The sequence below is a fragment of the Haliotis rufescens genome, unplaced genomic scaffold (assembly GCF_023055435.1).
Source record: "Haliotis rufescens isolate VD_foot unplaced genomic scaffold, xgHalRufe1.0.p SCAF_12, whole genome shotgun sequence".
Classification (NCBI taxonomy): Eukaryota; Metazoa; Mollusca; class Gastropoda; order Lepetellida; family Haliotidae; genus Haliotis; species Haliotis rufescens.
Window position 1 is genome coordinate 31,389,417 of NW_025963802.1, and position 27,242 is coordinate 31,416,658.

General features: G+C 39.7%; 1 protein-coding gene across 1 annotated transcript; it reads right to left on the reverse strand.

The window, feature by feature from the left end:
- Window positions 1–13,365: 13,365 nt before the first annotated feature.
- On the reverse strand, window positions 13,366–22,756 carry LOC124118122. Its single transcript, XM_046480214.2, has 6 exons — window positions 22,648–22,756; window positions 21,614–21,682; window positions 18,282–18,392; window positions 17,665–17,739; window positions 16,921–17,053; window positions 13,366–13,713 (listed from the first exon to the last, which is right to left on the reverse strand). Exons 1-6 carry the CDS (start codon window positions 22,657–22,659, stop codon window positions 13,613–13,615), a joined length of 501 nt encoding a protein of 166 aa, XP_046336170.2. The 5' UTR covers window positions 22,660–22,756; the 3' UTR covers window positions 13,366–13,612.
- Window positions 22,757–27,242: the final 4,486 nt, after the last annotated feature.

Consider the following 27,242-nt stretch of genomic DNA (forward strand, 5'->3'; position numbering starts at 1 on the left):
ATACTGAACGTAATAAAACACCAATATCTCATAAGACATGATATAAAACACCTTCAGCTGTTCTTTAAGTACAAGTTTAGTAAGCTACAGTCCCTTAACTGAACTTTATTTCTACAGTTATAAATGAAGTTGGCTCTCCAGTACTCGATGCAATGCTTTGTGTGCATGGATTACAGTCCGTTTCATTCCATTTGAGACCGATGAATTGCTCACTAACTCAAAATGTAACAATTGCATCCGAACCAAAATGTGCACAGCGACATGAATTAGACAGACCAACTCTGATGGTTTGTCTCATAATTTTGGACACCCGAATGAAAAATATTGTTTGACAAACGATCATCATATTGTTGACATTTTTCGCCATCCCATACCAGGGAGGACCAGTCGCTCATAGAACAGCCAGGTGGGCGAGTTTCATGTGCGAAAGTGACGTAAGGCTTGCTGAGCAAACCATAGATGCGTGATTGCTATACCTGAAACAATGAGAACATCACTCGACGCGAAGTAAATTATTTGCAACGTCTTCAATTTTTTTTAAAAAGAATGTGAAAGCGGTAGACCATAATATGCTTTGAAAAAGTATCGTTTACGAACTGCACGTGCAGTTGGGATAACAGAAGGGAAATTAAAAACTGTTAAAAAAAGTGTACTGATTCAACCTGATGTGACACACATGAGGGGACCATCTCAAAACCCAAGCGATGTTTTAAAGTCGATTCATTTCAACAAGAGATGGTTAGAAACGCCATTAAGACTCTGTATAAACAAAATATCTATGTCTCTCTCCCTACTCTAAAACAATATATGTTATGGAAATTGCTACACCATTTTTTGTTTCCGTTACAAAAAAGTAGGCTCTGATAATAGACATGCATTATGCGAGGGGTCTGATATTGTTCTACTAAGGAACCATTTCTTACGCACCATACGAGAAAAACGTTACGAGGGTTATGAGCCCGTATACTTGGACGAAACGTGGGTAAACGCTTCCCATACCACAGGAACACAATGGTTCCCTAGCTCCTCTTCTGATACCTGTGCCAGGAAATTGCCACTTTGCAAGGTGAGCGGCTTATTGTGCTCCATGCTGACTGCAAGAGTCGGGGATTCCTACCAGGCTGTTCGCTAGTCTTCAAGGCAAAATCCAAGGACAACCGAGACTATCATACCAAAATGAACGGAGCGGTATTCCTAGAATGGGTTAAAACTCAACTGGTACCGATATTGCCCCCCAAGAGTCTGGTTGTCATGGACAATGCTCCATATCATGGCGTTCAGGTACCTAACACAAAAGCCCCAACGTCTAACAGTAGGAAGGGCGATATGATAGAATGGTTGACACACAAAGAAATACCGTATCCACAAAAAGCAACGAAACCTGTTCTGTGTGATATTATAAAGTCTAATAAAACCACACCTGTCTTTAAAGTTGACGAGTATCTTAAAGAACATGGCCATTCAGTTTTGCGATTGCCGCCCTATCATTGCGATTTAAACCCACTAGAACTAATTTGGGGTATCATTAAATCTGATGTTGCCAGGCAAAATACAACATTCAAACTGCGGGATGTACAGAAACTGGTTCAACAATCAATAGACACCATCACGCAGGAAACGTGGCAAAAGAGTGTTGAGAAAGTTGAGAATGAAATAGAGAGACATTATTGGGATCATAGTGGATTGGACCATGCCACAATCAAGCCAGTGGTCATCAGGGTAGACTCGGACAGCGGCGATAGCGATTCGGACAACAGCGACACCGATTCCGAATGCACTGTCACGGCTTCAGAAACCTGCAACAGTGACTCCGATTGAACATCCAAAACGGCTTTTGAGATGACCCCCATATACGGTGCACGTGCTTGTTCTTTACCTGGCTGTTCCATGAGCGACTGGTCCTCCCTGGTATGGGATGGCGAAAAATGTCAACAATATGATGATCGTTTGTTAAACAATTTTTTATTCGGGTGTCCAAAATTATGAGACAAACCATCAGAGTTGGTCTGTCCAATTCATGTCGCTGTGCACATTTTGGTTTTGTTGCAATTATTAGATTTTGAGTTAGTGAGCAATTCATCGGTCTCAAATAGAATCAAACGGACTGTAGTTCAGAGGATCGCGCGACTCATGCATAAATCACGAACCGTGGTATTCACACGACGTCACACACCTGAAGATCTTTCCACCAGGAAAAGAGAGTGAATTATGTATCCTGTCCTCGTGTAAGATGTCACCAGACCGTAAAATGGTTATAGGAAACTTGAAGAGGCATTACAAATGCGACACTTTTTCCTTCATTCCATCGATTACTCTCTCGTCAAACGATCGCCTCCGTCGTCTAGTGGTAGAGCGTCCGCCCGGAGAGCGGAAGGTCCGGGGCTCGATCCCCGACCGCGTTATACCAAAAGACGTTAAAAATGGTACTTGTTGTTACCCTGTCTGGCGCTCGGCATTAAGGGACTAAAACAAGGACTGGTCGGCTCGGAGTCAGTATACTGTGTCTGAGTGGGGTATTCATGTTAAACTGCGGCATGGTATCTCAGTGAGCTAGCACTATAAATCGGCTTCTGTCCGGAGTAGTACAAGCAGCCACACATACACGTGCATGCACGTCGCTATATAAGTGCAATAATCTTTGACGTGACGTTAAACCCCATTTCACCTCACCTCACTCTCGTCAAACTGGATCTTCAACATGCGACTCATATGTTGCCAGGAAAGGCAGCTGCAAGTGAAGAATATAATGATCATATTATTAAACTTAGGTAAACGTTTATAAAAAGCATAATGTGCTATGGCTAAATGTGTAAGGAAATGTTTTGACTTTAAAAGTTTTCGCAATTGTCTGAAGAACGGGTTCATGGAAGTGGTTAAGCTGGTGACCTAATGGGAATGTGTCAGTTTGCATAATAGTGTTTTGCTTAGCCACAACCTAAGCGTCTTAAACTTAATGAGGTCATATGAGCTTTGTTACAACCCTTAATGTAAAAATTACTCTTAATGTAAAAAAATTTACATTAAGGGTTACGTTTTTACATTAACAGTAACAACCCGCAACTCTTAATGTAAAAACTTTTTTTTTTACATTAAGAGTTAATATCGTACATATCGCCCCTTAATGTAAAATCTTCTTATAAACAAAGTTTGATTTGAAATATAGGATACGTTTTGCTATGTTCACGTTTTTTATTGTTTTTGCTCGGTTTCTTGCAATTATTCGTAATAAGCGTAATTCGTAAAAGGTCATGGTTCGGGAGGTATTCGGGAGGAATACCCTTGATAAACTATTCACTGGTAAGACGTGTTATTGATTTTCGCTACAGATAACATGCTATTACTATTCTGTTGGATATAAGTATGTTTGGTTTCAGTAGCGCTACATTATGTATGTTTACGTACATTGTATATCCAGCCGGAGAGATCGACCTGGTAACAATAACAAAGATAGACAAAATGGGGTAGAGATGTTGTTGTATTTTTTATTGAGTAGACTGTAAGAAGACCCAGCTGTTTCTATCATTGTACTTGGATTTGTTTGTTTGTTTGTTTGTTTGCCTGTTGTTTAACGCCGCACTCAGCAATATTCCAGCTTCATGACGATGGTCTGTAAATAATCGAGTCTTGACCAGTCAATCCAGTGGTCGACATCATGAGCATCGATCCACGCATTTGGGATATGAGTACATGCATCAACCAAGTTAGCGAGTCTGACCACCCGGTCCCGTTAGTCGCCTCTTACGACAAGCATAGTCACCTTTTATGGCTAGAATGGGTTGCTGAAGACGTATTCTGCCCCGGATCTTCACGGGCCCATTGTACATGAACAGTAGAACCGGTGTGACGCGGGACTATGTGGAGAACGATGTTATTCACCATGTTAAAAGTAATAATTACTTAATAGATGTTTTTACACAATTTGAGATGGAAAAATACTCATGTGATAATTTACTTTGGACAAACTCTTTTGGAAATGTGTTCAATTCTGAATATACATATTGTGAATGGAAGATTTGGAACTGACTATCAAGTCGGTGACTGAACATTTATTGGGCATTTAGTGAGTGAGTGAGTTGGGTTTAACGCCATTTTAACAGTATTCTATTTATATCACGGCTTAATGTCAGTTTAATGTGGGAGGAAAGCCCGAAGTGATGCAGGCCTCAGACGTTTACCACTTCGGTGAAACCCACGAGCACGGGTAAGGTGCTGACAAACCTAGCAACATAATCGGGGCGAACCGGGATTCGAACCTACAGTCATAGGTTTCTGGCGTACCCAAGGAACGCAACTGCACAGCGAATCGCGGCGCCTAGACCACTGGGCCACCTTGCCTCCAATTGGGCATTCAGGATGTAGTGTGATAGATTATGGTTTGGCATCGAGTGACATGTTCCCCAATGATGATGAGTGTCTCTGTAAAAAACATGAACAGTGCCATTATGTAAACGCGTTCAGAAATAACTAAAGATAACTCATACCTCATTAAGTAAAACAAAGTTTGCAATGAATACAGATAACTGTGTGGAACCAAGAAGGACCAGTTTACACAATGTAAGAGGAGTTCCCTAGAAAATGCAGCAGCGGTAGACTCTAAACGTTTCTGGGACATCATAAAACGTATGGCTGGACGACCGCAACGACCCAACCCTACTGATATACAAGACTGGGGGACTATTTCTCGTCGCTGAATTCTGAACCAATGGGTATTCAGGATAATCTTGGTGAGGTGGAGGACATAGTGACAGGTCAAGGTTATGTGCAAGAACTGACAATTGACATATTAGAATCCACAATCACCAGAACTTTTTGAAAGCATCAGTGCCTGGAAACATAATAAGTCAGCTGGCTTGACGACATCTATGGAAGCCATTGTACAAACATGGTTTGAGTGCTAAAATGGGTAAAATGTTACAATCCTTGTACAGTAATGTGTTCGTTCAAACAACAGAGTATCTGGTATATGTGTTGCTTCATGGGTGTGCTACTTGGCTTGTCAGTCCAGATTTGAAGAGGTCGTACATTACAAAGGATAAGTATTTCAAATCTTCATCTGTCAAGGATCTTTTTAATAATATTACTTCTCTTTTAATCATTGGTTTTTTAAAAGGATAGAATTGTTTGAACATTTTTGATTAATCTGTTAAGCAAAATAAATAAATGTTGTTTTAAATTTGATAGATTAAATAAGCAGCTGAGATTGTCAGTGGCTGTATCCTCGAAAGGGGTTAAAGCACTGTAAAATTATTGTCCCCCAGAGAGGATACGTAAGTTCCACATCACTCGAAGTACATTTAGGCCTACCACTGACGATTTTAATCGTAGTATATATGTTAGTTTTAATCAATGGCTAAACTTGCATACAATCGCCAGCGACTGAAGGGATGGTGTACATCCTGCTTGGGTCCATGTAGGTAGCAAAGGTACTATAAGTCCCCATGGTCCCTAGTATGGTGAACCACCTTCAATTGCTGGCGATCTATAGCCCGTTTTTCCAATGTATATTTTCTGTTGAGTAATAGCTTTTTATGGTCACATACTAGTTTTAAAAATTAATATCTGTGATAAGTCTGGTAATTTTACTGTCCTTTGCTGACAGGTTTTTTTATAGTCTAAATTAATGTTTCCTTAATGTATTAATCGCTTTAGTCACGATATGGCTGAAATATCGCCGATGTGACTTTAAATATTAACTCACTCACTCACTTCATGGGTGTGATTCAAGGGTGTATGCTTTGTCCCTTTTTGTTTAAGTTTTTTTCATAAACGCTTAAATAATATTCCAATTGAGGCAAGAAAGGTGTTCAAGGTCCTGTTAATTAGTATACATTCCTTGAAACCATACTCGCCTCACTTTTACTGAAAATGTTTTCGATACAAAGATAACACTAATACTTTTATACGGGGCTGGAATTTGGGGGTTCAATGACATAGAACCGAGTCTGGCAGATTTTCTATTCAGTCGCTCGCTGTTTTGAAATGTGTCAAATATTGGCTGTCTCTTTATAACATGCAGGAATCTCGTATACCCCCCAAATGTTACAATTGTGTTGCGGTTGTACGATGAACAAGGCCACCTAAATTGGGTAACGAAACTTAAATCTGTTACTTTCAGATTAGGATTTGGTGATGTCTGGTACTTTCAAACATGTGGTAATAAAACCGCGTTTTTAAATATGTTACGTCAGCAGGTCAAACCTTTTTTTAGGTTTGGCATGGTAATTTATGCGAAAAAAACCAAATGGCTTATTATGCACAGTTTAAAACATCCATTTCATGTGAGAACTGTTGGAGTAGTATAACTGTAAATAAAACCAGGACTCGTTTTCGTGAATTTAGAAAATGTAAAGTTTGTAACCTAAACCATATCGAAAATGAATATCCCTTTTTTTTAAATTTTTCTATGTTATAGCGATCTGAGGCAAAGTTTTTATATCTTTCCAAATATTCTGAAGTTTAATACACTACTGTCATCGCAAGACCCTATTATCAATATGAATACAGAAAAGTACTTGTTTTTACGCCAATGCTGTAAGGACACAAATACTCGAACTTTGATAATATGCAATAATGTTAAAACTGCTTTTTCAAAAATAAAATGCAAAGGAATGTGTTGTATTTTATATTGTTTGCACCTAAATTGTATTTCGTTTGTACATAAAGTCCCATGGCCTACAAGTACTGAATAAAGTGAAGACTTATTATTCGTAATAGCTTCCTTCAACTGTGCGCGTTTATTCAGGAACCAAAAAAAGTAGAGCCATTGAACTTGTGTAAGTGCAGTACACCTTTTATATTCCAACAACCTCTCAACAACGACAACCTGGTCGTTATTTAAAGGTTTTCTTTATGGGTCATAACTGACGATTTTGTAAATCTTGTTACAAAGGTGTATCTAGGGACGCTATACAATATGACGTTATTTACGTTACTTCCTTGGTTCATGGTAACAGAAAGGGCATCTGCAGAGCTGATTAATCGATATTCAGAGATTTACCATCATGGCAATATAACCGGGGCATCTGATTGGTCGAAATGTAGCTTATGTCAGCTCTCTCTCCCCCCCCCCCCCCCCCCCCCCCTTTATTTTATGCCTAAAACACTGTTTATGGACCATTCTAACAACCCAACATCATCTACAACTTGGTCTGATCTGCTTGGGCTGAGTCCTCCTTTCCTTCGTTACGGTATTAGGATAGTAACCCTGCCTTGCAGAGCATCGAAAAATAACCTTTGTAAAACAGCAAGTTTGATAAAAATCGGTTAAAAGGGTTAGGGGTTATAAACCCTTTTATGGAGCCTGAATATAACAACCAGGTGGTCGTTGTAGAGAGGGGATCTAAAAATGATTAGTCATTTGCACATCTAGACAAAGTAACGATCAATTAAATCTGCGAAGTTTCAGGAAAGTTCGATAAGTATTATAATGTAAAAATAATTTTCTATCACTTCAACCCTTAATGTAAAAACATTTACATTAAGAGTATTTTTTACATTAAGAGTTGTAACAAGAGTGAACCCGCAACTCTTAATGTAAGATATGTTTACATTAAGAGTAATTTTTACATTAAGGGTTGTAACAGAGCTTTGATGGCAAAGGCATCAGCATATGTGAAAATAAAGTAATTTGAACCCAATATTTCACATTGTGGAAACATCTATGACTATCGTGATTTAATACCGGTAATATGGGCATATAAAACTCTTCACATACATACCCTTGATATCCGGAATGATAGATAACTTTCTAAGGCATGAAAACATTTGAAAATTTACATATTTAAATATGTAAATATGAAATGTAGATTATGCAATGATTTTAATCATTGTCCAACTCATTGTCGCTGGATGGCCAGAAACTTAAGCTACGTGATAGAGTGGCTCGACCCTTTCTTACCGTCTTCGCCATGCTTGTGGTTTTGACATAGAGGTCCATCCATGGAACGACCCAAAATATGTAGAGGGCGTCATGGAAAATGATAAATACAAAATTCTTTGGAACACGCCCGTGAGTTTTCCCCAAACCTGAAAGTAAACAGGAAAACGAACCATGCAGACCAACACATCGAGTTCAAGAAAAGATCTTCACTGACGATCACGTGAAATGAAGCTCCTGAATTTCGGAGCAGCAGACTGCGACATTCTGACCTGCAACAAAATCGCAGTAAATACCTTTATCAGTTGTGTCTCGTGAATATGTGTCATCATGCGTTTGATGCCCTTGTCGCAGGTCCGGACCGCCTCCGTGGTCTAGTGGTAGAGCGTCCGCCCGGAGAGCGCTAGGTCCGGGGTTCGATCTCCAGCCGCGTCATACCAAAATACGTTAAAATATGGTACTTGTTGTTACCCTGTCTGGCGCTTGGCATTAAGGGGCAAAAACAAGGACTGGTGGGCTCGGAGTCAGTGTACTGTGTCTGAGTGGGGTATCCATGTTAAACTGCGCCATGGTATCTCAGTGGGCAAGCACTATAAATCGGCATCAGTCCGGACTAGCACACACACACACACACACTCGCACGCACGCACGCACGCACGCACACGCACACGCACACGCACACGCACACGCACAAGCACTCACACTCACACACACACACACGAGCATGCACATCGCTATGTGCAATACTATTGGGCGCGACGTTAAACCCCATTTCACCTCACCTCACCCCGTCGCAAGTCCAACTTTTCACTGTTGCTCTACTTCTAACAAAAATACCTGATTCGCAGGACTCGACCTACCAAACACAATACAGTATAGCGGTACTAGTGGTTCTGGTAGTTAGGCTTGTACGAACCGTGTGGGTACACCTTTTGGTTCTATCTTACTCCAAAACTTACCTTGAAGATCCTAAAGAGGTTTTCAGCATCCCATGCTTGCCGTAAAAGGCGACTTTGCTTGTCGTAAGAGGCAACTAACGGGATCGGATGGTCAGGCTCGCTGACTTGGTTGATGCATGTCATCAATCCAAATTGCGTGCATCGATGCTCATGCTATCAATCACTGGATTATCTGGTCCAGACTCGATTATTTACAGACCGCCGTCATATAGCTGGAATAGTGGTGAGTGCGGCGTTAAACAGTAAACAAGCCCAAACTTACCTGATCTGATTCCATTATTTACAGCCAACACCGATACAGCTAATCAACCGATATTTTACAAGCTCCTCAATCAATATGATGCCATTTACATGATCAGAAATAAAATTACAATATATTGAATCTTTAACGTCGTGTGGTATGACACGGCCAGGGGCCGAAAACACCGACCTCCCGCTCTCCCGACAGATGCCCTATCCACTAGTCCACGGAAGCGATTGAATAATAATAACTATATAAGACATTCTTCGACATGTTGTAATGGACTTATCGAGATATCGGCAATATGACGGTTTGCAAATCCAGTCTTCTCATACCATTAATACTCTCCAAAGCATGTTAAACCTTTTTGAAAAAGTAATATCCTGGAGATCGATTGAAGGGAATAAATCTGCTGTCACATTTGGGTGTGACCATAATTATTCACGTTTTACAAAGGCAGAACATTGGTGGCAGGCTATAGTTTGTATCCAGATGTGATCAAATGACTATAATTTAGTACGCAATAGGGATTGACTGGGGTTGTGAGCTTGTGTCGACATGTGTTAAGCGTCTTCTTTGTAAATAGCGGAAGTTAATGTCTGAATGTTCTAAATAATCAATAAAACAAATAACAAAAGAATAAGGTTGAGCGGATTTCAATAAACGCATTTAGTGTTAGTGTATTCGCGACAACCTGGCATCACCACTATTTGATAGTGATTCATAATTCATGCTCATGATATAGTCGGAATCGTACTATTCTGTTTGGTATGGAAAGGGTTTTGTCGCTTTAATTAATTATTTCAGCGTCAAGCCGTTCAATTTCGAAATGTATATGCACTTACTTCGCTACCTGCACGGGCCCCAGCAGGATTTATAGCATCCCTTCACGTGATTATTGACAAATTTAACCGAAATTAAAAAGTTAGATATTCCACGATTAAATCTATGGAATAAATAACATACTTTGAATGTCATGGACTTACGATACCCTCTCAGGGGGACAATAATCTTACAGTACTTCAACCCCCGTCGAGGGCACAGCCACAAACAATCTCAGTTACCACACTACCAATTTCAGAAACAACCATGTACATCAAAATGTATCAATACGTTCAATTTTTGGTTTTAAAACTGATGATTAAATGAACACTTAAGTTATTAAAAAGATCCTTAATAGATGATGATTTGTAATATTTATCCCTTGTGGTGGAACGACCAGTACAGTCAAGCAGGACATGCATGACCGTGATTCTCTCATCACAAGGGATACAAAACGGAGGATGCTCACCTTTCACTAACTATTCATGTGTATACGTGCTGTGGCCAACAAGACATCGTCGTATAATGACATCTTCAAATCTGGACTGGCAACCATAGCAGGTGTAACCGATAGTTGGTTTAATTTCGTGTAATTTATTTATACTACTTGGTGTCCCACTTCTTTTCCATAAGATCTCTGGCCCGTGAAGGTCCGGGATAGAATAGGTCTTCAGCAACCCATACTTGCCGTAAAAGGCGACTAACGGGATCGGATGGTCAGGCTCGCTGACTTGGTTGATGCATGTCATCGGTCCCCATTGCGTGGATCGATGCTCATGTTGTCAATCACTTGATTGTCTGGTCCAGACTCGATTATTTACAGACCGCCGTCATATACCTGGAATATTGCTGAGTGCGGCGTTAAACAACAAACCAAACCAAACCAAACCAAACCATAAGATCTCTTATGTAACATCTGAATTCATATTTTGTTATCACCAAACACAGCGGGATGGTAAATCTAAAGTTTACTATTTGAAATCATATAAAAACTTGGTAAATACGACATTAATTTTTCAAAAAATGAAATATCTATGTGAATAATTCTAGAAAATCAAGTAAGATGTGACAAAAGGATTGTAATTGTATTACGGGCTCACGCTGCATGTGGTGTTTACCCCTGTGGACATTATCGTGTCCGATTGTTTCCCACAGATGATCGTGTCCGATTGTTTCCCACAGATGATCGTGTCCGATCTTTTCCAACAGATTATGTAACGATCCAGATTCTTTTTGTTTATGATTAATTAAACAGAAAGTTAACGACCTTGAGTGTTTTCTTTTCATCAACAAACAAAAACTTTTCATCAGATGAAACAAATGAGAATATTATAAAGAAAATATCGGACAGCGTACCGCTCAAAGTGCCATGGTTGTGTGCCGAGAAATAGGACCGATAAGTTTAACTCGCGGAGTGTATTTGGACCTCATACGACCAGCATAGGTTGCTGGGGACAAATTCTACTCGGAATTCGCATAAGAAAATATAGGGAGAATGCAAATGTGAATTTTCTGTCACTCCAAAAAGCAATTAAATTCGAAAAAAGACTCTCCTTAAACCATAACATCTGTACTGTATAGGCCTTCAGACAAAGGTTTGAGGTTTGAGTTTAGTCTTCTGTAATCATTGTGTGATGATGAAGGCTTTGTAATTGTTTTCTGATACTATTATTTGTACAAATGATAAGCACGTCTGTCAGTTGATAACATATCGTTAATATTTCGCCTGGAAACTTAATGTTTTAGGTAATTCTTTTTCAATTGTCTTGTATAGCGGTCGGGGACATATTGGTTATACTGTCGTAACTGCGTTTGGGTGTCAAGTGCGACCTATGGTCAGTTAAGCCATGACTGTGCAACTCGCCTTGTCAGCATCGGTTCAGCTCAGTCAAGGAGTGATTCGTCTAACGACGCTTACTCCAAGTTGTCTCCATCAGCATTCATACTCGCATAATAAAGAAAAACAACAACAGCTTTATACTCACATAGTTTTACTTACTCTCAGTCCGTCTATCAATACAGGAAAGGATCAGACCGTCTAGACTCGTTCACTTAATGGAGAAAACTTAGAACGATCGGGATTCGACTCGATCTACTGCAAACCACGCTCTCCTCTCCTAATGTTGAAGGTATCATTTTACAGTGTTCGAGCCTGGCCTGTCTTTGTCAGATGTCACAATACCTCATTTTCATTCGTTAAAAGTTAGATATGTCCATGAACTCATGTGTGTCGTAATCGGAAAAATACCGAAACCTACGTGCCAGATTGATCATCTCTCTATTGATTTTGTGACTAACTCCGGATGCTACAAATGAAAAGTATCTTACCTCTCTGTTTTTTTCATTAACTAATCGACGATAACATAGTACCAATCCAATGATGAATATGAAATGTCCAGAATACTCTTGTGATAAATGTGAAATGTCTTTTATCTATTAATTCCTTTCAATCTAAAAGTTCTCTGTCACAAACTTTGTATATCTAATGGAACGCATCTTAGCAGCTATAAACGGTTTAATTTGTTACCATTTTCTGGTTAACGTCCTGGTTAACGAGTATCATGGTTACGGAGTAATGTCGGTGTGTTTGTATGTAAGCGCCACAGGCAGTGTTGCATTGAAGAACAAGATGTTTCAAACTTTTCCATCTCTTGAATTGTGGTATATGTGTGTGTGTGTGTGTGTGTGTGTGTGTGTGTGTGTGTGTGTGTGTGTGTGTGTGTGTGTGTGTGTGTGTGTGTGTGTGTGTGTGTGTGTGTGTGTGTGTGGACAGATAGCCTAGTGGTTAAAGCGTTCGCTCGTCACGCCGAAGACCCGGGTTCGAATCCCGACATGTGTACAATGTGTGAAGCCAATTTCTGGTGTCCCCCGCTGTGATATTGCTGGAATATTGCCAAAACGGCGTACAACCGAACTCACTCACCCACTCACTCACTCTTGAATCAGGATATAATGCTATGTACCAAATCAGCGAGTCTGACTATCCGATCTACTCAATCGCCTCTAACGACAACCATGGGTTTCTTGGTAACTATTGAAACCCGGAACGCCAGCCTTTGGTGTCTACATTTCACAACTTTTGAGGTACTATCGATCGGACATGCTCTCTCTGCAAAGATTTCGAAGTACGTAATACGACTCTTGCTTAAGAGTTATTTGGTCATGGCCTAAGTGAAAGTCAAGGCCTAAATAAAGGTTGTAGTCCTATCCGTAAAATTCTATGCAAATGCATATACTTGTGTGTACCGGCTTATTTGATGCACGTGGCAAAGTGTCCAAATGATGCATGGTAAACCAGTGGTTGATAGCGTGAGCCACATCAGAGTACGTTGACTCGCAATAAGCCCAGTCACTGGCCATGGCGTCTATTTCATCGCTTATAAAGACCAGCATAATTTGGTAAGGACCTATTCTAACCCGGAAGGTCCACGTTGGCACCCATTAGGAACCGATATCAAATAAAAGGATTGTGAAAAACAACAACTTTATTCAACAATTCACGAGGAATTGACAGGTGGCAAGTCTTTTCCAGATGCAACTGGACTTATACCAAGATCAATCATAAAAGGTCAGCTGTTCGTGTGTAAATTAAATAACTTGTACCAAGAGAGCGAACTCATGTCAGGATTTCTCTGTAACTCAATGTTTTTATATATTTTCAATATGTCGATGTTTTTTCAGAGGATATGCAATCCGTTGTCGTGTCCGCGTGTTCTAACATCTCCGCAGAGTCAGGATGCAGTGGCGATACAGACGTCCACGGTAGATGAAGTATCTGCAGCGCAGCCTGTAGCAGATGGCTCGCTTGTGTCGGCCTGAAACAGAAACAACAGAGTGTATGTGACTGGCTGTGTTTAGCAGTACAATGTATGTGGTTGGCTGTATATAGCAGTACAATGTATGTGACTGGCTGTATATAGCAGTACAATGTATGTGATTGGCTGTATATAGCAGTACAATGTATGTGATTGGCTGTATGTAGCAGTACAATGTATGTGATTGGATGTATATAGCAGTACAATGCATGTGACTATCTGTATATAGCTGTACAATGTATGTGATTGGCTGTATATAGCAGTACAGTTTATGTGACTGGCTGTATATAGCAGTACAATGTATGTGACTGGCTGTATGTAGCAGTACAATGTATGTGACTGGCTGTATGTAGCAGTACAATGTATGTGACTGGCTGTATATAGCTGTACAATGTATGTGACTGGCTGTATGTAGCAGTACAATGCATGTGACTATCTGTATATAGCAGTACAATGTATGTGACTGGCTGTACGTAGCAGTACAATGTATGTGACTGGCTGTATATAGCAGTACAATGTATGTGGTTGGCTGTATATAGCTGTACAATGTATGTGACTGGCTGTATATAGCAGTACAATGTATGTGACTGGCTGTATATAGCAGTACAATGTATGTGACTGGCTGTATATAGCAGTACAATGTATGTGACTGGCTGTATATAGCAGTACAATGTATGTGACTGGCTGTATATAGCAGTACAATGTATGTGACTGTCTGTAAGTAGCAGTACAATGTATGTGACTGGCTGTATGTAGCAGTACAATGTATGTGACTGGCTGTATATAGCAGTACAATGTATGTGACTGTCTGTAAGTAGCAGTACAATGTATGTGACTGGCTGTATGTAGCAGTACAATGTATGTGACTGGCTGTATATAGCAGTACAATGTATGTGACTGGCTGTATGTAGCAGTACAATGTATGTGACTGGCTGTATATAGCAGTACAATGTATGTGACTGGCTGTATGTAGCAGTACAATGTATTTGACTGGCTGTATGTAGCAGTACAATGTATGTGGTTGGCTGTATATAGCAGTACAGTGTATGTGACTGGCTGTATATAGCAGTACAATGTATGTGACTATCTGTATATAGCAGTACAATGTATGTGACTGGCTGTATGTAGCAGTACAATGTATGTGACTGTCTGTAAGTAGCAGTACAATGTATGTGACAATCTGTATGTAGCAGTACAATGTATGTGACTGTCTGTATATAGCAGTACAATGTATGTGACTGGCTGTATATAGCAGTACAATGTATGTGACTATCTGTATATAGCAGTACAATGTATGTGACTGGCTGTATATAGCAGTACAATGTATGTGACTGGCTGTATGTAGCAGTACAATGTATTTGACTGGCTGTATGTAGCAGTACAATGTATGTGGTTGGCTGTATATAGCAGTACAGTGTATGTGACTGGCTGTATATAGCAGTACAATGTATGTGACTATCTGTATATAGCAGTACAATGTATGTGACTGGCTGTATGTAGCAGTACAATGTATGTGACTGTCTGTAAGTAGCAGTACAATGTATGTGACTATCTGTATATAGCAGTACAATGTATGTGACTGTCTGTATATAGCAGTACAATGTATGTGACTGGCTGTATATAGCAGTACAATGTATGTGACTATCTGTATATAGCAGTACAATGTATGTGACTGTATGTATATAGCAGTACAATGTATGTGACTGGCTGTATATAGCAGTACAATGTATGTGACTATCTGTATATAGCAGTACAATGTATGTGACTGGCTGTATATAGCAGTACAATGTATGTGACTGGCTGTATATAGCAGTACAATGTATGTGACTGGCTGTATGTAGCAGTACAATGTATGTGACTGGCTGTATGTAGCAGTACAATGTATGTGACTGGCTGTATATAGCAGTACAATGTATGTGACTGGCTGTATGTAGCAGTACAATGTATGTGACTGGCTGTATATAGCAGTACAATGTATGTGACTGGCTGTATGTAGCAGTACAATGTATTTGACTGGCTGTATATAGCAGTACAATGTATGTGGTTGGCTGTATATAGCAGTACAGTGTATGTGACTGGCTGTATATAGCAGTACAATGTATGTGACTATCTGTATATAGCAGTACAATGTATGTGACTGGCTGTATGTAGCAGTACAATGTATGTGACTGTCTGTAAGTAGCAGTACAATGTATGTGACTATCTGTATATAGCAGTACAATGTATGTGACTGTCTGTATATAGCAGTACAATGTATGTGACTGGCTGTATGTAGCAGTACAATGTATGTGACTGGCTGTATATAGCAGTACAATGTATGTGACTGGCTGTATATAGCAGTACAATGTATGTGTCTGGCTGTATATAGCAGTACAATGTATGTGACTATCTGTATATAGCAGTACAATGTATGTGACTGGCTGTATGTAGCAGTACAATGTATGTGACTGGCTGTATGTAGCAGTACAATGTATGTGTCTGGCTGTATATAGCAGTACAATGTATGTGTCTGGCTGTATATAGCAGTACAATGTATGTGACTGGCTGTATGTAGCAGTACAATGTATGTGTCTGGCTGTATGTAGCAGTACAATGTATGTGTCTGGCTGTATATAGCAGTACAATGTATGTGTCTGGCTGTATATAGCAGTACAATGTATGTGTCTGGCTGTATGTAGCAGTACAATGTATGTGTCTGGCTGTATATAGCAGTACAATGTATGTGTCTGGCTGTATATAGCAGTACAATGTATGTGTCTGGCTGTATATAGCAGTACAATGTATGTGACTGGCTGTATGTAGCAGTACAATGTATGTGTCTGGCTGTATATAGCAGTACAATGTATGTGACTGGCTGTATGTAGCAGTACAATGTATGTGTCTGGCTGTATATAGCAGTACAATGTATGTGACTGGCTGTATGTAGCAGTACAATGTATGTGTCTGGCTGTATATAGCAGTACAATGTATGTGACTGGCTGTATATAGCAGTACAATGTATGTGTCTGGCTGTATATAGCAGTACAATGTATGTGACTGGCTGTATATAGCAGTACCGTGTAAGTTAGACCGGATACCTGCTTCCTAGATGATATTGTTTTTAAATGTTTGGCCAACCCTTGACGAAACCTTCACCAACAGCATTGTCTTCTTCCACCAGGGAGTAACTCACTCACTCTCTCCTCCATGACCATCCCTTCAAGTTACCTTCAACAACATCACTGCTATCTTCCACCAGAAGGTAGACCTCGCCTGTGCACCATTGCTTGACACTGTCCAACACTGCTTGATCAGTCACCTCCACCGCCGTCTTTGATTGTTCTAGTGTAGCATCTTCGACCTAAGCAATAAAACAGCATTAAGGTAAAAAGCAAACGCCCCGCTAGAACGAACAGAGCGTGAAAGGTTCACGTCCAGATCGCGATCCCATGATTGGAAAATCAAGAGCACCATCATCACCAAACCTTGAGTTGAGGGTTGCTTGGTATAAGTCCTTATTCACTACAAACGTCAAATTGACCGCATCGAACGTTTATCGAACGCTGATTTCTATCTATTTGCAATGTGAGTTGTATTGTCGGAACTGCATTTTACATTTGAACCAAATAGAATTTACTGCCAGGATTTGACACACCATAGTATTATATGTTTTTTACATATCACCTTCCAGTACTACTTAAGATGATCCAGTGATCTAAGACTCCGTAATGTATTATGCATAGTTGCTGTTCTTGCCTGTGTCAAGATCCGCTGATCGTGGGTCAGAACACCAGAATATCACTAATGACCCTGTGTTACTGGTATCGGGTATTACCTGTGACTTTCAACAAAGTGGTAAACGTATACCAGTGACATCACTTTCTTCAACATTGAGATGTCACGCCAGGATATGTCTGAATGCACAACGCGGAATATAGAATTCTGAAGCATTATATAATTGCTTTTACTTACATAGTCTGGTAGGGAAGCAGGATCGGAGTCAATGAAGCAGGTGTCGTTTCCGCCCATCTTGAACACACGACGGCCCTGTGGAAGTTGTTGAAAAAAGGACAACACTCATGTTAAGTCAAGGCAAACCCTTATTCTTATAACATAAAGCCCATATTATCCTTACAGAAACGTTAATGTAATATAGAAAATAATAACTCTTAAAATATGATCTCCTTCCAATAATCCAAGTACATATCACCACGTGCCACATCAATTTCAAATCTACGTATTATTATCTGTGTCCCATGTGCCTGGTAGTTGAAAGCCAGGAAATGTATTCATTTTACCCAAATCAATGAAAATAAAACTGACAACCTTATTTATTTTATTGGTTTACATATCCGGCGACCATGGCTAAATGCCGCTTAGTAAATATGAAAAATAAATAACAATTTTGACTCAACTTATACGACACGTGGATATCAATAGGAAACACAAAATACACATTAAACTTTCAACAAATTTTAAAATTGTAAAGTGTGATAATTATATGAAAGTAAAAATGTAAACAAGCGTAGATCTGGGTATAAATCTAATTATTCTGTTTCATTGTGTATAAATACTATCAAAAAAGTTACCTTTAGATCAACGCCGACGAAGACGTTGTCCGTCTCCCCTGGCACCGAGGACACCCCTGTCCCATCTTCACAGTCCTCCTCCACCATGTCGCCAGTGTCCATCTTCTCACACTGAGGACATCATTCACAACCAAACATGGATGAGCGTTATGATACAGAAGTCAGTTAGTGACGTGACGTGTTTGACGTATTTTGTTGACGCCACACTCAGCAGTACTCCGCTGACCACCCATACAGTCGCCTCTTACGACAAACATGTCTTGCTGGTCAAGTTGTCTATCCCGAAATCCCCACGGGATGAGACAAAGTCTGCTATTTTGAATATACTCTGCTCACATGTGTGTTACATTTCTCGAATTGCCGAACTGTTGGCTTTACATTTGCAACAGACCAACAACAATTATGTATCTCGAATAAAGTATGTAATACGCCATTCTCTTGATATTTACGATATTTCATTTTGAAATAGATCAAGGGGGAATAGCTGGTTCTGTTTTCTGTGCTGCTTCGATGAATGTGAAAAATGAACGATGTTGATAAATGCCTAACTGTGGTATTCTTACCGATTCGGACCAGAGCATGCATTCATTGGACATGCCTGCAGTATAATTAGGTATGCACCCCACACATAAATTGTCCAACGGTCCCTCGAGGGACATGAGTTGGTGTACCCTCTATTGTAGTTTCTGCAGAACATAAACTAACACAGAGGGTACATCAACCCATATCTGGCGAGGGTACATAAACTAACATAGAGGGTACATAAACTAACACAGAGGGTACATCAACCAATATCTGGCGAGGGAACATAAACTAACATAAAGGGTACACAAACTAACATAGAGGGTACATAAACTAACATAGAGGGTACATAAACTAACATAGAGGGTACATCAACTAACATAAAGGGTACATAAACTAACATAGAGGGTACATAAACTAACATAGAGGGAACATAAACTAACATAGAGGGAACATAAACTAACATAGAGGGTACATAAACTAACATAGAGGGTACATAAACTAACATTGAGGGAACATCAACTAACATAGAGGGTACATCAACTAACACAGAGGGTACATCAACTAACACAGAGGTTACATCAACCCATGTCGGGCAAGGCGAACATAAACTAACATAGCGGGAACATAGAGGGAACTATAATTAGCAACGACCCATGCCGTCGGGGTACGAAGACACCACATCAATCAAGTGACCAAGCCTGACCACCCGATCCATACAGTTGCCTCGTACAAGAAGCATAGATTGTTGGGGACCTATTCGAACACGTACATTGCATGGCGGGGACACGGGTGGCTCAGTGGTGTAAAGCAAGGCAACTGACCGTGCCGAGTTCGAACTCGTTGCTTTCAGTGGTAAACATTGAAGATCGTAGGGTGTTCTTCTGACAGTAAACTAACATGGCATTATAAAACTGAAATAATCTTCAGGGCGATTGCATTTCTCGGATTATGTACCAAGGTGTGAATATAATAGCAATGCTGTACATTGACATCAAAATATTATTTTTGGAAGTTCAAAATGTTGGGAGGATCAGTCATGCATACCTCACTCTCGTGACCAAGCACTCACTGACGTAAAGCCCATTGTATATAAACCGCCGTCATATAGCTGGAATATTTCTGAGTGCGACGTTAAACAACAAACCAACCAACCAACCATTGTATATAAAAAGCACGGGGTTTCATTGTAACAAAACAAATCGAGATATTAATAAACGAGAATTCTATGTCCTGTTCATCATGAACTTCCCCCAAAATTCTAAAAACCAAATTAAGAAGGTTGAAGCCCATGATACCGAAAGCTCATTTGATCAATTTTTAAAAAGCAATGTACATTTTGTCAGTTCTTAAACGCAGTTTGTTCTTTCATATCGCCAATGAAAGATATATGTTTATTCTAATATATATATGTATATTTAACAAATGTTTACCCTTGTTGTTGAGAAACTTATCTATAAGAGACAACATATGGTAAACACACGTCAATGGAGTGCATTTGACACGTTTTGAAAGCCCTTATTTATCTCGACCATGAAAATATAAGGAAGACTATATTGTCTCCTATGACAAAGTATTCAAAGTGTTAAATCTCTCCATGTTTCTCACTATTAACATACTGATGACTTAGTTTTGAGTATTGTTGCTTTACGCCCCACTATTCCAGTTAAAACGACGATGGCCTTTAAATAATCGAATCAACATTCAGACAAACAACTGAGTGATACAATGAGCAACGTCCCACGCCGTCGGGTACGATGAAACGTGATCAGCAAATCACCGAGCATGACCACCGGGTCCATTTGGTCGCCTCTTTCCAACCAGCATATGTTCCTGGGGGTTTATCCAACCCGGGATCAAGAAGGCGGCATGTCTGACTGCTGTGTAGAACACAATCCAATCATGTCTGAGTGTTGTGTAGAACACAATCCACTCATGTCTGACTGCTGTGTAGAACACAATCCAATCATGTCTGAGTGTTGTGTAGAACACCATCCACTCATGTCTGACTGCTGTGTAGAACACAATCCAATCATGTCTGAGTGTTGTGTAGAACACAATCCACTCATGTTTGACTGCTGTGTGGAACACAATCCACTCATGTCTGAGTGCTGTGTAGAACACAATCCACTCATGTCTAACTGTTGTGTAGAACACAATCCACTCATGTCTGACTGCTGTGTAGAAGTATGACCATTTAACTAATATTGCAAGGCTTGTATTATATGGATCAGCTGAAATTATCTCTAGAGAATGCTATTGTAAAACTGTTGCCAATGATATTGTAAAGCACGTGTTTATGTCCTGCACGATCAATATGAATGACCGAAATTTACTTTTTAACACCATATGTGATATCCTGGATGTAAATGTTTTTGTTAAGATCTGGGAGAAAGATGACGATGTTACCCTGCGTTTTTACTTGGTGGATGTCCAATAGAATGTATTATGGAACTAGAAAGAGATGTGTGGGCAGAAGTAATAATTAATGTAAGCCGCTATATTAGGAAATGGCGATACCTGCTAAAAGACTTGTATGTTTATGCACATGTGTAAATATACCCCATATTTATGTTAAACATGTAACATAACCATATCTGCATATTGTAATCTTCATTCAATTGGAGGAAATAAAGAATATCTATCTATCTATCTATCTATTGTAACAGTATAGTGAATAGAGTCCAGGCCTTCAGCGAGACAAGCGGACGGCTTACCACTTGGCTGACCAACTGGGGTTTATCAAATAATAGTACTACCTGTACAAATTTCAATAAACTGATCAATGAAAACAAACAACGTGTCCTTACCTTTTTCACCACGGGAGTTGAATAAACAAATGCGCAGAAGCACAGGACTAATGCAAGAACACATGTTACCTGGAAAACATAAAACAGCAAAATTAAAAAAGAGAAAAAAATTGAAATATGGAACAGATAAGTTTTAATATATCAACAAATTGTGTTACTCTCAAATATTTGACTCTGGTAAGAACATGAAAATGAACCACATATAGACAGAGATAGTGGCTGGTTTTAGTAAGAAATTCACTGTCAAAATGCAATACAATATCCCCATGCACACCAATGAACAAATACGTGAACCCCAGAGAACAACCAGCCTCGGCCAACCGCCGAAACTGACACCAGTAGGCGTAAAAGGTAAAACAGAGATGAAAATTACAGGAATGGGTTACCGAAAATCAGTGCTGACACCAGGTGTTCGCGAAAAGGGTCATAATCTAACATTCAAGTATCATTCAAACCCAATACCTCCTCCTTTTGTTATTTAACGCCGTACTGGTAATACTGATAATACTGAAAACGGCATTCGAACGACATTCGAACCTCTTCAGCTTCGTTGGTTCAGTGCTTTCTGAAAAGGATATTAACATTGCCAGGACATTTTGAAAGAATTTTAAAGCGTTGTCCAAAATGCAAAGGTCAAATCTAGGTCATAATTTATAACATTACGAAAAACGGAACGTATGTGTTGAGCCCAACTACGAAGTACACATATACCAAATTTCATGTTATTTTGAAAATAAATGGCCGTGAAAGGGTAAAAAAGTAGTCTCAGTTTTCAGTATAGTCTTAGAGCAAAGGTCAAATCACAATTAATATATCGCAAAAAAAGGAAGAGCTGTTGACCCTGTTACTGGCTACACATACATCAAATGTCATTACATTTGGAGTAAAAATGGCTGAGAAATGGTCATAAACAGGTTCTTGTGAGTTTAAATAAAGATTAATGGACGACGACGGGCGACTTGCGACGACATAAGCTCACCTGGGTAAAAATATACTCTCCCCCTAAACCAATATGTAGTTCAAATTTGACTTACTTTGACGCCCATGGTCTTCAGATTTAAGATGCTGAGTTGACAACTTCGGTTTCTTTAACTGCTTCTGTCCTCAGAGAATATCTCAGCCACATTTTATACAATCGAGGAGCCAGAGCTAAGCCAATAAAAATGTGATTGCACCAGTAAAAAATCCCCTGAAAAGTTTCCACGATTTTCTTTCGCAACTGTTCAAACTTGAACCAGGACACGATTAAACGACAAGCCTTTAATTTTTTTAATAGAAGTCGGTTTAGGTCGCCACAGGCAGTGTGTTGACGAACCAAATGGCGAAACATGAATATATACAAGGCATCTGTTTTCGTTAACTGTTGACGAATATGACTTCCATAACGAATGGCTGTCTGGTTGAACTAAGTATTTCATTAATTTAAAAAAAGATGGAACATATAGCGAGGGACAATGGAAGTATGTCAGGCGATTGTTTTAATGAGACGGATGGGGATTAAAGTCCCATGATTAATTAATAATGGCCTAACACTGCATTGTTTGAATCGACTATCACCATGATTTTTTCAAGGAGTCCTAGAAAGATAGCACAATGCTCACATATGAAGGTTCTGATTGAAAGCACTGTCATATTGAAAGGGGTACTCAAAGGTAAACCATATTGCGGACTGTTTTATTAGATCATATCCTTGAAAAAATAGTTTAAACCTTAACATTTAATAGTTATTACTTTTCATTTGCAGATTATCCGTAAGTAAATCTATTTTCTTGACAAACATTGCAAGAAAATTAATTAGGTTAAGTTGTGTTAGAATTAGTTATACGTGTATGTCGACAATAGGTGTTCCATAATGGATGGATTGTATAGAGGTGGCGGGAATAAAAACATGTCAGAATGTCGACAATAGGTGTTCCATAATGGATGGATTGTATAGAGGTGGCGGGAATAAAAACATGTCAGAATGTCGACAATAGGTGTTCCATAATGGATGGATTGTATAGAGGTGGCGGGAATAAAAACATGTCAGAATGTCGACAATAGGTGTTCCATAATGGATGGATTGTATAGAGGTGGCGGGAATAGACACATGTCAGTATGTCGACAATAGGTGTTCCATAATGGATGGATTGTATGGAGGTGGCGGGAATAGACACATGTCAGTATGTCGACAATAGGTATTCCATAATGGATGGATTGTATAGAGGTGGCGGGAATAGACACATGTCAGTATGTCGACAATAGGTGTTCCATAATGGATGGATTGTATAGAGGTGGTTGGAATAGACACATGTCAGTATGTCGACAATAGGTGTTCCATAATGGATGGATTGTATAGAGGTGGTTGGAATAGACACATGTCAGTATGTCGACAATAGGTGTTCCATAATGGATGGATTGTATAGAGGTGGCGGGAATAGACACATGTCAGTATGTCGACAATAGGTGTTCCATAATGGATGGATTGTATAGAGGTGGCGGGAATAGACACATGTCAGTATGTCGACAATAGGTGTTCCATAATGGATGGATTGTATAGAGGTGGCGGGAAAAGACCACATGTCAGTATTTCGCGATCTCTATAATTATCCTAATCGTTATTTTATAACTATACATTGGTAGTCGTAGTTAGTATGTTTCACGTCGTTCAAACACCACCTTGTTTGCCTGTGTTGTGCAAAGTTGCATCACTTCGGTCTGACAGAAACATGGCTTCGAATCTCAGGGTTACTCTAAATATGATTCTTGGTTCTTTGATTTATAGAGTCAGAACGTCAAAAACAAGCATGACTAAGGGCTTATTCCAGCTGTATAGCCGAAATGTTTTTTTAAGAACAGCCGTCAATACATCTCACACGTTCATTCTGTCTGTTTATTCAAATTCCGTAACGTGTAATCATCTCACAGGGAATTGTGAATGAAATTTCACAACAATCATGTCCCGTTTTTTAGACAAACGACTAATTATATAGTCGAGAGGTAAACCCTCTTTCGATTTATAAGAGTTTTTCATGTTTTGGTTTTCTTGTGAGCAATGTTTGTTTGTTCTTGTCAATAATTGCAACATTACTGTCTTCAGCCTTAGAATCACATTAACACGAAAATAAGCCCGAGTGAATGTCAAGTTTTAAAAAAGTCATATGGTTGTTTGTTTGTTGTTTAACGCCGCACTCAGCAATATTCCAGCTGTATGACTGCGATCTGTAAATAATCGATTCTGGACCAGACAATCCATTGATTGACAGCATGAACACCGATCTACGCATTTGGGATACGATGACATGTATCGACCAAGCCACCAAGCCTGACCCCTCGATCCCGTTAGTCGCCCGTGGGTGGCACGTGTTCATGAGTAATGGACATGCCAGCTAGGTCGCCAATATCGCGTTGTAGGTACCGGCAAACATTATCTGTGTGTTTTTGTTTGTTTTGTTTGTTTTGTTTGTTTGTTGTTTAACGCCGCACTCACCAATCGTGGCGGGGGAACACCAGAAATGGACTTCATACATTGTGCCCATGTGGGGGATCGAACCCGGATCTTCGGCGTGACGAGCGAACGCTTGATCACTACGCTACCCCACCGCCCCTATTCAAATACTGGAGTTAAATAGGTAGGGTGTTACCCTGTCTGTCTGTTTGTTGTTTAATGCAGCATTCAGCAATATTGAAGGTATGTGACGGCCATCTGTAAAAAATAGAGTCAGGACCAAGCATCTTCATGAGAGACACAATGAGCCTTTTTTCGCCTCTTACAACAAACATACATATAGGTTACTGGGGACCTTTGTTCTTACCCGGGGTCTCAACAGATCACTGTGGGTGTAGGGGGCACGCGTGGCCCATTCGTCCGAGGCGCCGCACTTCGCTGAGTTGCGTCCCTTAGACGTGCCAGCATCCTATGATTGTGGGTTCGAATCCCAGATTCCCCCGATTAAGTTTACACGTTGATCATTTGTCTGCTACAACATCACACGTATCCTGTCTTAACGTTATTTTTACATTATCATTAAATCATTGAAGAGTTGCGTCCCTTAGGCGGGCCAGCATCCTATGATTGTGGGTTCGAATCCAGATTCCCCTTTATTATGTTAACACGTTGATCATTTGTCTGCTACAACATCACACTGATCCTCTCTTATTTCTACGTTATTTCTACATTGCCATTAAATCATTCTGTTATTTTCTACTACTCGACAGACTGCTGATTTATCAATCCGCATTTCCCCGAGAAGAGTTGCGTCCCTTAACCGTTTCAGGATCGGTTGACCATGGGTTTGTCAGCACAATACCCTACATGTTTGTTTAACCTTTTGGACATCGCTTACTCAGCCAGCCATAATACTAAAATAACGTACAAGGCGGCGTTAAAACCAGCTCACTCACTCACTCAATATACCACATTCTAATGGTCAAAACACATACGTTAGATATTAGGAATGAAGAAATCCTAGGGGTCTGGATCGACGATACACACTTTACCTATATGTGGTTAAAATATTCTAAGAAGTTATTTATTGTTAATTACTCTGTAATACAAAACTGTGAGAACAACGAATATGCCTCTGTGAATTTGACCAGTAATGGGTATGCCACACAAACAATCTCATAAAACCCTTAACACAGACCGGCGGTAAATAAATCGTTCTCGAAAATTCTTGAAAAAAATAATAATGCCTCAGACGGTTGCGAAATATAGACATAGCCTGCCCCAATGTAACGAGCTGAGAAAACATCTTAAACCCCCCCCCCTACCCCCCCCCCCCCCCCCCCCCCCCCCACACACACACACCCCACACACCCCACACCCCCTACACCCACTCCAAACACACACCCCTCCCCATGAAAAGGCAGGTTTCATCGTGTATGCAGGGTACTTTTCCATGAACCGTTTCAGGTTAAACAAACAAGTACGGCCAATACTATTGCGTCGCGCATCTATTTTCTCGGAAAAGCACAATAGTTTTACGGTTGACCGGGTTCTTTTGAAACCCGCCTGTATGCCCTGCTCGAGGGGTGGATTCGTGATCTTTTTATGTTTTAATGAAATAGATAAAATTCCATTGCAGTAGAAAGTATGTGTGTGTGCAATAGTTATATTGTATGTCTTCATAAAGGTAAAGGTGTTTAAGATAAACTTGTTGTGTTGTCATTGTGTCATCTTACTCAAAACGTTTTCCTTTGACGTATTCTTGTTTTAAATTGACCTGAAGATGGATCCAATAATGCTTTAGTTGTTTTTATTGATTTTAATTAAGAAATTAACAAAAAATATGTCAAGCAGTCATTGACTTATTTACGCAGGTTACAACTAAACCGTGTAAGCTATGAGGAGAACTGTTAAATTAAATTAACATTACGTGTTATATTATTTATATAACAGGTTTAAAAACATCACTCTACCCTGACTTGTTTGTTGTCGATACAGATGGTTGATCAATATGTTGCCCATGTCATCATAATAACAATTTTCAGTTATCAATAAAGCACGTATCGTCACTTTTCGTTCATTACCCCGTAGCCGTTAATACATTTGCTCTCAGTCGAACAGCGTGAACGTTATCTCGGCTGACTTGTCGGGCTAAACATACGAAGGTTCCGAGTTCGACGGTTTTTCATAAAATTGTTTTCT